At 42.7% G+C, this 12,688-nt stretch overlaps 1 protein-coding gene across 4 annotated transcripts in view; it reads left to right on the forward strand.

Annotated features, from left to right (window-relative positions):
* MEIS1 (Meis homeobox 1) overlaps window positions 1-12,688 on the forward strand; it is a 142,720-nt gene that overhangs the window by 25,038 nt on the left and 104,994 nt on the right. For all 4 annotated transcript variants that reach the window (XM_027555649.1, XM_027555647.1, XM_027555648.1 and 1 more), the window contains one exon: window positions 5,719-5,830. In XM_027555649.1, coding sequence (XP_027411450.1) covers window positions 5,719-5,830 — 112 coding nt within the window. The remainder of the gene's footprint in view (window positions 1-5,718; window positions 5,831-12,688) is intronic.

Consider the following 12,688-nt stretch of genomic DNA (forward strand, 5'->3'; position numbering starts at 1 on the left):
CAGTAATCACTAAGGTGAAATATGAGAGAAATGGATAAGACTTGATAACTGATGTGAAGAAGTTATGCACATATGCAGATGACACCACGTTTATGGCAGAAAGTGAAGAGCAACTAAAAATCCTCTTGATGACAGTGAAAGTGGAGAGTGAAAAAGTTGGCTTAAAGCTCAACATTCAGAAAACGAAGATCATGGCATCCGGTCCCATCACTTCATGGGAAATAGATGGGGAAACAGTGGAAACAGTGTCAGACTTTATTTTTCTGGGCTCCAAAATCACTGCAGATGGTGACTGCAGCCATGAAATTAAAAGACGCTTACTCCTTGGAAGGAAAGTTATGACCAACCTAGATAGCATATTCAAAAGCAGAGACATTACTTTGCCAACAAAGGTTCATCTAGTCAAGGCTATGGTTTCTCCAGTGGTCATGTATGGATGTGAGAGTTGGACTGTGAAGAAGGCTGAGCACCAAAGAATTGATGCTTTTGAACTGTGGTGTTGAAGAAGACTCTTGAGAGTCCTTTGGACTGCAAGGAGATCCAACCAGTCCATTCTGAAGGAGATCAGCCCTGGGATTTCTTTGGAAGGAATGATGCTGAAGCTGAAACTCCAGTACTTTGGCCACCTCATGCGAAGAGTTGACTCATTGGAAAAGACTCTGATGCTGGGAGGGATTGGGGGCAGGAGGAGAAGGGGACGACAGAGGATGAGATGGCTGGATGGCATCACTGACTCGATGGACGTGAGTCTGAGTGAACTCCGGGAGTTGGTGATGGAAGTTGGTGATGGACAGGGAGGCCTGGCGTGCTGCGATTCATGGGGTTGCAAAGAGTTAGACACGACTGAGCGACTGATCTGATCTGATCTGATCTGTGAAGAAGTTGGTGAGAGAGAACTAGAGAGAGAAGGGTGTCATGCGTGGTTCTCATGGATGGTTTTATAGCACAGATGGATGGGGTTATATAAACATCCACTAGGGTCGAGAATCGGAGAAGGCGATGGCACCCCACTCCGGTACTCTTGCCTGGAAACTCCCATGGACGGAGGAGCCTGGAGGGGTACAGTACATGGGGTAACTAAGAGTCGGACATGACTGAGCAACTTCACTTTAACTTTTTACTATCATGCATTGGAGAAGGCAATGGCACCCCCACTCCAGTACTCTTGCCTGGAAACTCCCATGGACTGAGGAGCCTGGTGGGCTGCCGTCTCTGGGGTCGCACAGAGTCGGACATGACTGAAGCTACTTAGCAGCAGCAGCAGCAACAGCAGGGTCAAGAATAAAGAAGACTGAGTCAGAGGTTTGGTGGGGAGATGAAGAGTTTAACTTTGGACTTGTTAAGTCCTTTGTATGGAGATCATTTCACAGGGAACTGGGCATACAAGTCTAAAGCCCAAAGAAGAGATCCAGAGACACAGAGTTCATAGCGTAGGGATGACACCTCACATCACAGTCATGAAAGGAACTATCTAAGGAAAACATGGAGAGTGATACAAGAACCTCCCTGAAGGATATCCAAAATTAAGGTGTAAATGGAAAAAGCATTCATGAAGGGAAGAAGAAGGTTAAAAAGCTACCACTGGATGGCTTTATTCAGGAGAAAGGATAGGCTGGAAAGCTGTAGTTTGTCTGTTGGAGAGTCAGTGGAACAGACACTAGTGAAATGACTCAGTTTAGTTCTGAAGTGCTGGACTGTATGTTTGTGTTCTCTAAGTACTGAGACCTGAGCGTGCGCGATACACTGTGCTGAGAACAGGAAAGAACAAGATGGAGAAGATTCTGACCCCATCCCTGGCCTGGAGGAGCCTGTAGTTAAGGAGGCTGTTGCTTCTATTTTATTACCAGATACCAGTACAGTTGCCTTATCAATAAAAAATACCACTTGATGATGTTTAGCTTATTATCACTTGAAAAACCTTCTTTCAAACATTCTTGAGAAGTGGTGGAAGGAATGGGAATGTTCAAGCTGTTGAAGAGAGAAAAAATGGGAAGAATCACAGACTTGCTTCACATATTGAAAATGGCTGTCTTCTGGGGGCCCCAGAACTAGACAAACCAGGCATGGGAATTAAAGGGAATTAAACTGATTTCCATATTATGTGATACGTTTATACATTGATGATGCCATCTGACAGAGGATGAGATGGTTGGACGGCATCATCGACTCAATGGATAGGAGTTTGAGCAAACTCCAGGAGATGGTGAAGGACAGGGAAGCCTGGTGTGCTGCATTCCATGGGGTCACAAAGAGTTGGACATGACTGAGTGACTGGACAACAAGAAGAACTTTCTGATGGAGGGAGGCCCCTAGCTAGCTGCCTCCATTTGTGACACATGAAATTATGTCTGGAGGACTATTGACCCTCAGTGTCCATTAGAATTTAGACTTTGTGATGTTCAGTGTCTTTCCAACCCTGGTTTTTCTATCTAGCCCTGTGAACATTGAGATAAATTTGTTCTCAAACTTTTATAGAATCACATACTCCTTTGAGAATCTGGTGAAAAGTTATGGACACTATCCCCAGGAGGGAAAAATCCAAGTATGTACATAATACAATTATTGTTAATATAACACCCCCAGCTGAAGTCTTATGCAGGAGGTCCATGGACTTTAGGTTAGGACCCTTTGTCTTAATGGATTTTTAATAAATGAGAACATAGACATTGCTTACTCTGAAATTATGTACCTTGAAGAAAAAGGCTCTTTGGGACTTAATTTAGAACGATGACTAAGGTTCACTATACATCTAATGCAATGCATCATTGATTTTATTCTGTCAGCCTTACTTTACAAGTGGCCCCAAGCAACTCACAGCTTCACAGATATATGGACATAATCAAATGCACATATTTTATTTTAAAAATAATAATGATGTTGTTTGGTGTAACTGCATATAGTCACGGAAATATGTTATTGTAACTGAGCTTCTCTGGCAGGTGGATTTGGGGGAAGTTCTTTCTGATTAGATCCGTCTTGCATATTTGTACTGGAAGACTTCATGAGCTATTTCTGATACTTAGACTTTAATCACGCTTAATGAACTGAACTAAGCATAATTCTTGTTCTGTTTTGGTAACCTTGTGGATTTCTCCTAATGCTTAGTTTTGTATGACTACCCCGTTCTTGAAATGCTAATACCCCAAATGCTAATTGAAGGGAGGACCACAGAAGTTAGATTTCCTTGCAGAGAAGTGCATTCAGGTTTCTCAGGCCTTTCCAGAAGAGCAAGGCTGTGAGAAGAATGATATTAGGTGGAAAGATTGGCTCCTACCTTTGGCGAGCACACAAATTTAAACATATAGGTTGCACAAAATTTGGATAAACTGAGGTGGAATCCAACATTTCTTGCATGAATGCCTGTATAATGTGGCGATAGCTGTGAGAAAAGAGGAGCCCGGCATCTAAGACCCAACACAATGAAAATGCAATGAATCGGAATGCCTCACAGATCATAGCGGAATCAGAATTTCCAGCAAGGAAAATCTTTTCATGGTGAATTAAGTGGTGGATGAAGAAAAATGGTGATGAAAAAAGGTAGGCACAGATCACAAACACTGGGCTCAGGGCTCACTGCTGAAGATTTAAGAACCTTAGCTAAAGCTATGCAGAATAGAATGTGGAAAATTGAATTTACTAAACAATTAAGCATTGAATTAATCTACATCCTGCACAGTAGAAAAGTGGGGGAGGGAGCAGAGCAGAGTTGAATAAATCAGTGGAGCTCATTAAAAGATAGTGAATATATCAGGTCTGTTGTAGCATAGAGGAGGACAGTTTCCTGTGTAACACGGAATCATTCTTTGGTTTGAAGTCACCTTTCTGGAGTCCCAGTCTTAATCAGATTAACAAACATGCTTCTGATGAGGTTAGTCTGTTGCTCTGTATTTCAGCTTGTTATCACTAGCTTTTCTATTAATTACAAGTCAGATCACCAGTCCACAATAGTAGTGAGGGACAACATAAATAAAATGAGAGTGCCCAGGAGATGTCACTCGCAGGATCTCATGCATCCTGAAACTCCCACGGGTTCCTGCAGCCTCCCACATGCCTTGCTGGTCTTTTGTTCAATTACAGTTAATGCAATAGTTTGCCATTTTCTCCTTCTAATTATATTTTCAAGTGGGATTTGTAGCACATAGAAAAACATCCTTTTACATGTTGAGACACCGGGGTTTTGTGCCTGGCATTGTCTGTCCCCTGGGTGCTGTACCATTCTTTCTGCAGCGCTCTGAATAAACAAGTCCCCCTTTTAGAGCTGCAGTTGTACAAACTGAAAATTTATGCATTAACTGTTTGCATTCTGAGCATGTGTTCCAGATTACGTCTTACAGCATTCTTCTGGCATGCTACAGAATGCGTGTTTGTCAGAAGCGTTTCTTTCACAGTTCACATATCTTTCAATCACAGAATCGGCAGATCAATTAGCACTGTTTTTTAGGATATGCATACATGGTTGAATCAAACATACAAGTAGGCACATATCTTTCTGTGACTTTATTTCATTTTTGGGGCTGCCATAATCTTCTGGCCAGGATGATCGAGTAGGTGGCAGGCAAGCATCCCTTTCAGGAACAGTGAACCTCTTCCTTCAACTCTGATATATCATGCCTCTTAGATGGGAATCTTTACTTTTCTCTCCCTGGGTGTCTGAAACATTTTGACTTGCTCAGTTCTTCTCATTTCGTCTGGAATATGGAATTACTTTTTGAGAAATAAGCAAGGAGCCCTTTGGTTTTGCTAGGTATATTTAAAGTGTTGGGAGGGTCAGTAACTTTACTACTACACAGTCATGAACCATGACATTCAGTGACCGAAACGATGTAGACATATTTTACATACAAGATCATCATGCTGTTCCTGCTGATCATCTTGAAGACAAATATCCCTTCCTAGCCAAGAATCTGCTTTCTACTTTGCATCATTCCTACTATGCAGGATGACCGGTGACTCATAAGGCTGTTTTTTTGAAAGCTAGCACTGAAAGCTAATTAAAATCTTTTCTGGGTGATAAAGGGAGATTTGGGAGAAGAGTCACCATGATTGCTTTCCCCAAGAATTTAATTTATAGCCAGTTTTTTTCCTATCTTAATGCTACTTTCAAATGCACCCAGTGATAAGAAGCAACATCTGTTTTCCCCTCAATAGTACAAGAAGGCTCGGCATGGGGCTGAGTGTACACAGTCCATGTGAACCTATTGTTATTCTCATTTCTTTTTGTCCCTGTGCCTGGTCCATTTGCCATGTACCATCCGGCAAACAGCTGACACATACTAGCTATTATGGACCCTGGCCTAATTGTGAGGTCTTAAAAGCTCTGCCATGTTTGTCTTCTAGGATGAATCAGAAGCCTCTGCTCAGCGCAGTGCTGCAGACCACCACTCTCATTTTGCATTTTTAGAGTAGCAGACTGTTGTGCCAGGGGGTTGGTGGATGTTAAAAATATAGTCAGCAGGAAGAACAATGTTTCCTCCTCCCCTTCTTTGCCTGGAATGATCTTGCTTTCCTTAGAAATAAAGCATGCAGTTACTTACGCTTAACTGTCGGTAGATATTATTTTAGCTTCGAAGCAGAGGTTGGCAAATTTTAGATGCGCCAGTGGAGCTCTGAGCTGGCACCATTGGTGAAGGGGGATGGGGAAGATGGTGGAGTTGTCCATCCCAGCCCTCCACCGTCAACAGACCACTCTATTCAGATGTCTGCTTTGTGCCCCCACAGCCCTCTTGGAACAGAGATCATGATGACACGGCATCTACCCGCTCAGGAGGAACCCCAGGCCCTTCCAGCGGGGGCCATACGTCACACAGTGGGGATAACAGCAGTGAGCAAGGTAGGAGAGCTGTTCTTGATTCTCTTGCTACTTGTGTCATTTCCCAGGGTTGAAAAATTAGAAATGTCTAGTGAATGACTCTTTATACAATTTTTCCTAGAATGTAAACCCTGTATAATATGAGAACTGGCTCATCTTATCTTATCCCCCACCTCCACCCCGATCCCCTTCTTCTTTCTCTGCCATTCAAGCTACCTAGCTGCTTGTCACCTGGCCACCTTTACAAAACAGGGTCAGTGAATTCCGATGAAAGAAGCTGATTAGACGTTTGAATGTGTGAAAATAGCATGCCACGAATACCCTGCTATAGAAATAAACAAAAGTTTATTATTACTTTCCATTAGAGGCTTTTCGAGAGATCGTGAAGAAACATCCTCTAGGATTCCAATTGAATGATGTCTTAAGATGCTTAGGAGGCAGTGGGCCTTTCAGGAACCATGTTGGGCTTTTCTCTTCACTGGGTTGAAGCCATTTTTCCAGATTTACTTATTTGGATCTCTTCAGTGCTTGACTTCATGGCAAAGTCAGACTAGAGGGAATTAGGATGAGATGGAAAGCAACCAGATCAATTTCGTCACTGTGGTTCTTGGAGTGCACATACCTGTGTGTACTTGGGTGCCCGTGGATGTGCATGTCTGACTGTCACTGGTGGGAGATAAAGTTTAAACATAAAGTTCAGCTTCAGCAATAAGGTGAACGAGGATTTAAATGTCTTGTACTGCTTTTGATGAGACCTACCGCAGGGGATTTTGTGTTCAATTCATGCAACCAAAGTTTAAAAGAGTATTCTCTCCCTGAATATAAAAAGACGGCTTTATTGAGGTTGACTCTGAGCCCACAGTAGGTACATACTTTTAAAATCAGCTTTTATGATCATGTTTCACTGGAGTGTTGTTACCCAACAAAAGAATTTTGTTTTCTAACCAAACCGGGCTATGCAATTAGAACTGCAATGTCTGCAATGAATTGAACACGATTAGTTTGACAATGCGGAACTTTCTCTGGTGGCTCAGATGGTAAAGCATCCGCCTCCCATTCAGGAGTCCTGGGTCAAGAAGATTCCCCTAGAGAAGGGAATAACAGAAACAGGAAAGTCCTTTCTTGGGAGGCGGGTACATGTATGCTATTTGGACTGGGAATAACTTCTACACGTAGAATTGTAAGCATTTGAGATATTTTATTGTTCAGAGAGAAGTTGCTGACATCATCACAGCTCTAAGTCTAGTAAAAATGGAGCCTGGAATAGTAAACTTGTTCAGAGCTGAGACAGAAACAGGTAACCTCTGACCTCTGCCTTTTACTGCAGAATTATATGCAGCATAAATCCACAGGGCCTCTTTCCTTTCAAGTGTGGGTATGTATATATTATGGTGTCACTGTTCACAGTGCTGTAGTTAAGGTGAGGTCAACATTTCCATAGAAAGCCCTACTTTCAGAATTCAGCTTGCACCATGAATTTTCGAAAGGTGTAAATGGAATCTCAATTCTTTCTGCTGTGCTCCAAAGTTGCTACATGGGGTCATAGCCTAGTGTTTCGTTTGTTTGTTTCTTTTTCTTTTTTTCATGTCTTGCTATTTTAAAAAGAATACATCACCCAGCAGGCCCCTAGTTTAGCTGCTACTTTGAAGGATGTAAACTGCTACCATGTATTTGAATTTAAAACAGAAACATCCTCAGATATGAAGATTTTCAGAGGGAAGTGCCCCATCCCAGTCTTCCCCTTTGACACATCAGAACAAGGAATCAGGAATTTCTCAGGTTCATTTCTCCTTCAATGAGTGTTCTCCAAAGGCCAGTTTAATAATGAATGTGATTGTAAGCCATATACCCTTCACGTTACTGGAGTTTTCCATTCACATCGTTTCTCTTTCTGTTTTTTCATATAAAAACCACTAGCTTGTTTTTCCTTTTAATGCATTTTCACATAAATTGTCTCATTCGAATGGAACCTGTGGAAAACAGTCATGTAATCCTGGGCGGTAGATAAAACAGGTCTAGCCCATTTGACAGACGAGGAACAGGAGGTTGGATGAGCTGGGCAGTTTGCTGAAGCTATGGTGCAGTGCCAGACCTCAAATTTCAGTTTCCTGATTATTTTTTTAAGACTCTTCTCATCATGCCCTCTTTCTAGCAAAGAAGTAAAGTCACTTATTTCCACGGTCATCATGGGAAGGCTTTTGGTGCTGATCACACCCCCCACCCCCAGGACTCCCCCCACCAGCTGGACCACAGAGGTGGTAGGAGTCACACCTTCTGTGCCCCCTACCCCTCCCCATAGGCTCTCCTGGGCAGTGCGATTTATTCCCTGCTAAATGCAGAATGATGCCTGGAAGTGTTGCTTCAACAACTTCTGTGCATTTCCATGCCAACCACGACCCTTCTCGGCTCTTTTTTTTTTTCATCCTTGAGACCTGTGGAGCTGGATCTTTGTGCAGCCTTTGGATTAGCTGTGCACCGTGGCTTTCCCGTGTTCTCCTGTCTGCCTTTTCTGGCAGGCATGGATGTGTAAGCCGTGCCAGCATTTGGCCCGTAGTGCATGTCCTAAATAGTTATTTACACAGTTTGAGTCCATTTTAGTCAACTGGGTAAATAACAGCCCTCTTCAAAAGATTTATAAATCCATAAATATGTCTTTATACATACCCAATAGACAGAAATAACTCAATCTGTCAAGAACATATCTGGAGAGGTGTTTCCCCCACAGACGGGAGTAATACATATTTTAAAACTTTTTCTACTATATTATTTGTACTGCATTTCTTTTTCCCTTATTCGTTTTCAATGTTTGCCACTTTATTATGGCACCCAAGGTACAAAAAAAGAGAAAAAAATCCCCTAGGCTTTGGTCTTCTGTTAAACAACCTTGTCTACAGTGCAAGGTAGGCATGTGACAGACTCTCAAGCGAGCCTTGTTCTTTCGGACTTACAAAGTAAAGAAAAGAAAATCAGTCATCCAGGAAATCATAATATTCTGACAGATTTCAAAATACATTAACAGTTCCTAGTAAAGAGTTCCAGCAGTTTGAGGAATTTTGAGAACCTGATAATTAGACAAATGAGTGACTCTTCTGGTTGATAGAGGAGTTTTAGTCTACATTTTCACCTAAGCATAAACAATAAAGTACAGAATCAAATGCTGGTCATTCTGAAGAGAATATACATGAGGTATATAACCAAGAAAATGCCAGCGATATTCTTCTTTTTCGGGGATTTAGTGGAGAAGGCAGTGGCACCCCACTTCAGCACTCTTGCCTGGAAAGTCCCATGGACGGAGGAGCCTGGTGGGCCGCAGTCCATGGGGTCACAGAGTCGGACTCGACTGAGCGACTTCACTTTCACTTTTCACTTTCATGCACTGGAGAAGGAAATGGCAACCCACTCCAGTGTTCTTGCCTGGAGAATCCCAGGGACGGGGGAGCCTGGTGGGCTGCTGTCTATGGGGTCACACAGAGTCGGACACGACTGAAGCGACTTAGCAGCAGCAGCAGTGTTTATTCATGATTTACTTAGCAGTAAAGAATCCACCTGCAATGCAGGAGATGTGGGTTCAATCCCTGGGTCAGGAAGATTCCCCTGGTGGAGGAAATGGCAACCCACTCCAGTGTTCTTGCCTGAAGAATCCCCATGGACAGAGGAGCCTGGTGGGCTATAGTCCTTGGGGTTGCAAAGAGTTGGACATGTCTGAAGTGAATGAACATACATGAATGATTTATATAATATATCTCTCCCCCAACTCAAATTATTTATCATGGCAAGTCTTCTTATGGCATCTACATTCATTTCATATTAACACTTGTGGTCCCTTGCAGGGAATTGAGTCTTCAATAGCGAAGTACCTTTAAATGGGGATTTATAAGGAAGGCCTAACATCTGTATTTGGTTGGGGGTTTCAGCTGATGTGGCTGCAACATTGATTTTTGTCTACTTTTTAACTTTCCTCAAAGCACTTCCAGAGATATGAGATTTGATTCTTATTTTCGCCCTGTCAATGATTTGCTATTTTCCCATTTCAGAAGAGGCAAAAGTAGAGCTGAGAAATCTGGAAATGAGTCACTGTCAGCCACCTCGGAATCTTCATCTCTTGTCTTTGTAACTGCTTTAGGACGTGGTGTGTTCAGGACCTAGGATGAGGTGCACATTGGCAGATCCTGGGCTCTTTCGTGTGTCTTTTTTATCCTACTGGGTGCAGCTGCCCTACTGATCGTAATCAGGGTCTGTTCTAGTAAGCATGTGGTTTGGACAGGAAGAACACAAGCAAATCTGGTGTTTTCTTCATGGACTTTTCTCCCACTGCTCCCCTCGGCCCGGGGCTCCCCTGGTGGCTCAGATGGTAAAGAATCCTCTTGCAACGCAGGAGATCCGGGTTTGATCCCTGAGTAGGGAAGATCCCCTGGAGGAGGGCATGGCAACCCACCCTAGTACACTTGCCTTGAGAATCCCCATGGACCGAGAAGTCTGGCGGTCTACAGTCCATGGGGTCACACAGAATCAGACATGACTGAGCGACTAACCACAGCACAGTAAACCCCCACCCCCACCCCAGGGCTTCCAGAGCCACTCTGTAGCTCATAAGCAGCCTTAGCTGTGCTTCCACGTTTTGAGTTTGGGCAAGTCTCCTTTTTGGGTTGAAAGTCAAGAGAGATGAATACGTGATAGCAATGAAATAATAAAATAACCCACTATGGGCTGTCAGTCAGTGTAGGTATTTCATCACTCGTGTTGTGGAGAAGGTCACCGAGGTCCAGAGAGGCGGAGAGACTTACCCACAGTCACATCCTGGTTGGTGGTACAGCAGGGACTTGAACCCATGCAGTCTGACTCCAGAGCCCAAGCCACTATTTGATGTGATCCTGGGATGTTACCTAGAAATGGGAAAACAGGTCCTGCGAGGGCCATTCTCTCTGTGATCACCTCAAGGACTCTGGCTCCTATTGCCTGCGCTGGGCCTGGTGCTCTTGTCTGTAATCGGGTGATGAAGCTGTGAATCAAACAGAATCAGCGTTAGCTTCAGGGGGGTTCTACTCTGCTGGGGACTGAGAATCCAGTTTTGTGTGCTAAGTAGAAGGATGACTGAGCTCTTGACAGCGGAGTAGGATGATTGATATGATTAATTTGTATTATGTATGAAGAGCCTCCACCATTGCACTCATTCAAAGATTTATTGAATTGAGAAGAGGAGCCTAGAAAACAAGTAAGGACATTTCTCTCGCAGAACATTTCCCACTTCAAGCTCATCTCATTTTCCTCTTTTGTGAGAAGAAAGAAAAAGTCTGATTTTTACATTGAAATTGCACATGAAACATTTCAACCCTAAAGAATTTTGCCGGTCTCTAGAATTTTTCTAAAACCCGCTTATGAACTTCTTGGGGGGCCAGGGCTCAGATCAACAATGGTATCTTTGCTCCCACAAAAAAATGCAAAATCAGGATGTTTCTTTAAAGAGGAACCATTGAGAAGCACTGCTATTTCTTTACAATAATGTGTCAGCAGTTGCCACTGCCCCTCCCCCCTGCACACCAGCTTTTGTAGGCGTTCCGGCAACCTATAGGCAGAAGGCAATTCCATTTATTATTGAAGGGAATTTGGAGGCAGTCATTTCAGACCTGTGAAGCCAGCAGGCAGAGCTGGGTGAGAGCAGGGCAGTGGGGTGGGGGTGGGGGGGTGGGTGCGTGGAGAGAAGGAGGTAGGGAAGGGCCACATTTTGTTCCAGATGACTAAGCAACGATTTATATACCCGCTCGCCTTTTTACATGAAGAAGAAAAGTAATAACAGCCCAAACCCGGGCATTTGAAACAGTCAGCTGTCTGATGAATAATGGGGTAGGTGGGAAGGAGCTCTCTGATTGGATGTCTTAATGAGCAATTTCGCACAGAGTTTGGGCTGCAGTTCCCCTTGACCTTTGCCCTTTATTGACCAAACTGACACTTCATTTTTCACATACTTCCAATTATGGCTTGGCTCAAGTGTTGCCCTCCCTCCTTTATTTCTTTCCTATGGACAACTTGAGAGTAGTTGAGGCCACAGAAGATATTTTAATTTGAAAAACTACTGTAGCAACTCTGGTTTAGGATATAATCTGTAATCTGCAGTTTTTCAGATGAAGACACAAAGTAAATACTGCTTGTTTTGAAACAGTTTTATTTTGTTTTTTTTTATCCCAATTTATTTTAAAAACAAAATATTTATAATAATCTAAGCACCCTGAAAAGAAAGAAAAATGTCTAAAAAGTAGACTTTTTTTTTTTTTCATTTATTTGTCTGTTGGTCCAGGTGACTTAAATGATCCTATATTTGTTCACACTTACTTCTTAAGCCTTGTTCTTCTCCCAGAATGTCCTCTATTTCAATAGCACTAGAATGCATTTTGCAAAATACACTTTGGTAAAAAAAGTAGAATACAATTGTGATCACAGGCCTTAGGCCTTGGGCCACTGCTGCCCTGTGTTGTACTTCAGTTACATTTAATGTTGATTGCAAATTCAAGTGTGGTCTTTGCTTGCAGTGGCAGGCAGAACAGGAAAATGATTTCCTGATGGGAAAAGTCAGGTGTAAAAAAAGAAAGGGGAAGTTATTATACTCTGCAAATCCATGTTATCAAAAAGTTCCATATTACTAACTTATCAAATATGTTAAATTAGATGTATGGACAGAGAATTGTTTTTTCCCAAGAACACCCTGTACTCTAATCACCTTATCTTTTATTGACTCATCAAATGTGAGTAACTGTTTTCTGTTCTCCATTTGCTTGGCTTCAGGCATCATGGAAGCAGGTTGTCTTTAAACAAAAAAAAATAACTGCATAATCTGAAAGGCATTACTGTTTATTTAGGGGCATGAACTTGGCCACGAGTGTTTTC

Source organism: Bos indicus x Bos taurus, chromosome 11 (genome assembly GCF_003369695.1).
Source record: "Bos indicus x Bos taurus breed Angus x Brahman F1 hybrid chromosome 11, Bos_hybrid_MaternalHap_v2.0, whole genome shotgun sequence".
NCBI classification, from domain to species: Eukaryota; Metazoa; Chordata; class Mammalia; order Artiodactyla; family Bovidae; genus Bos; species Bos indicus x Bos taurus.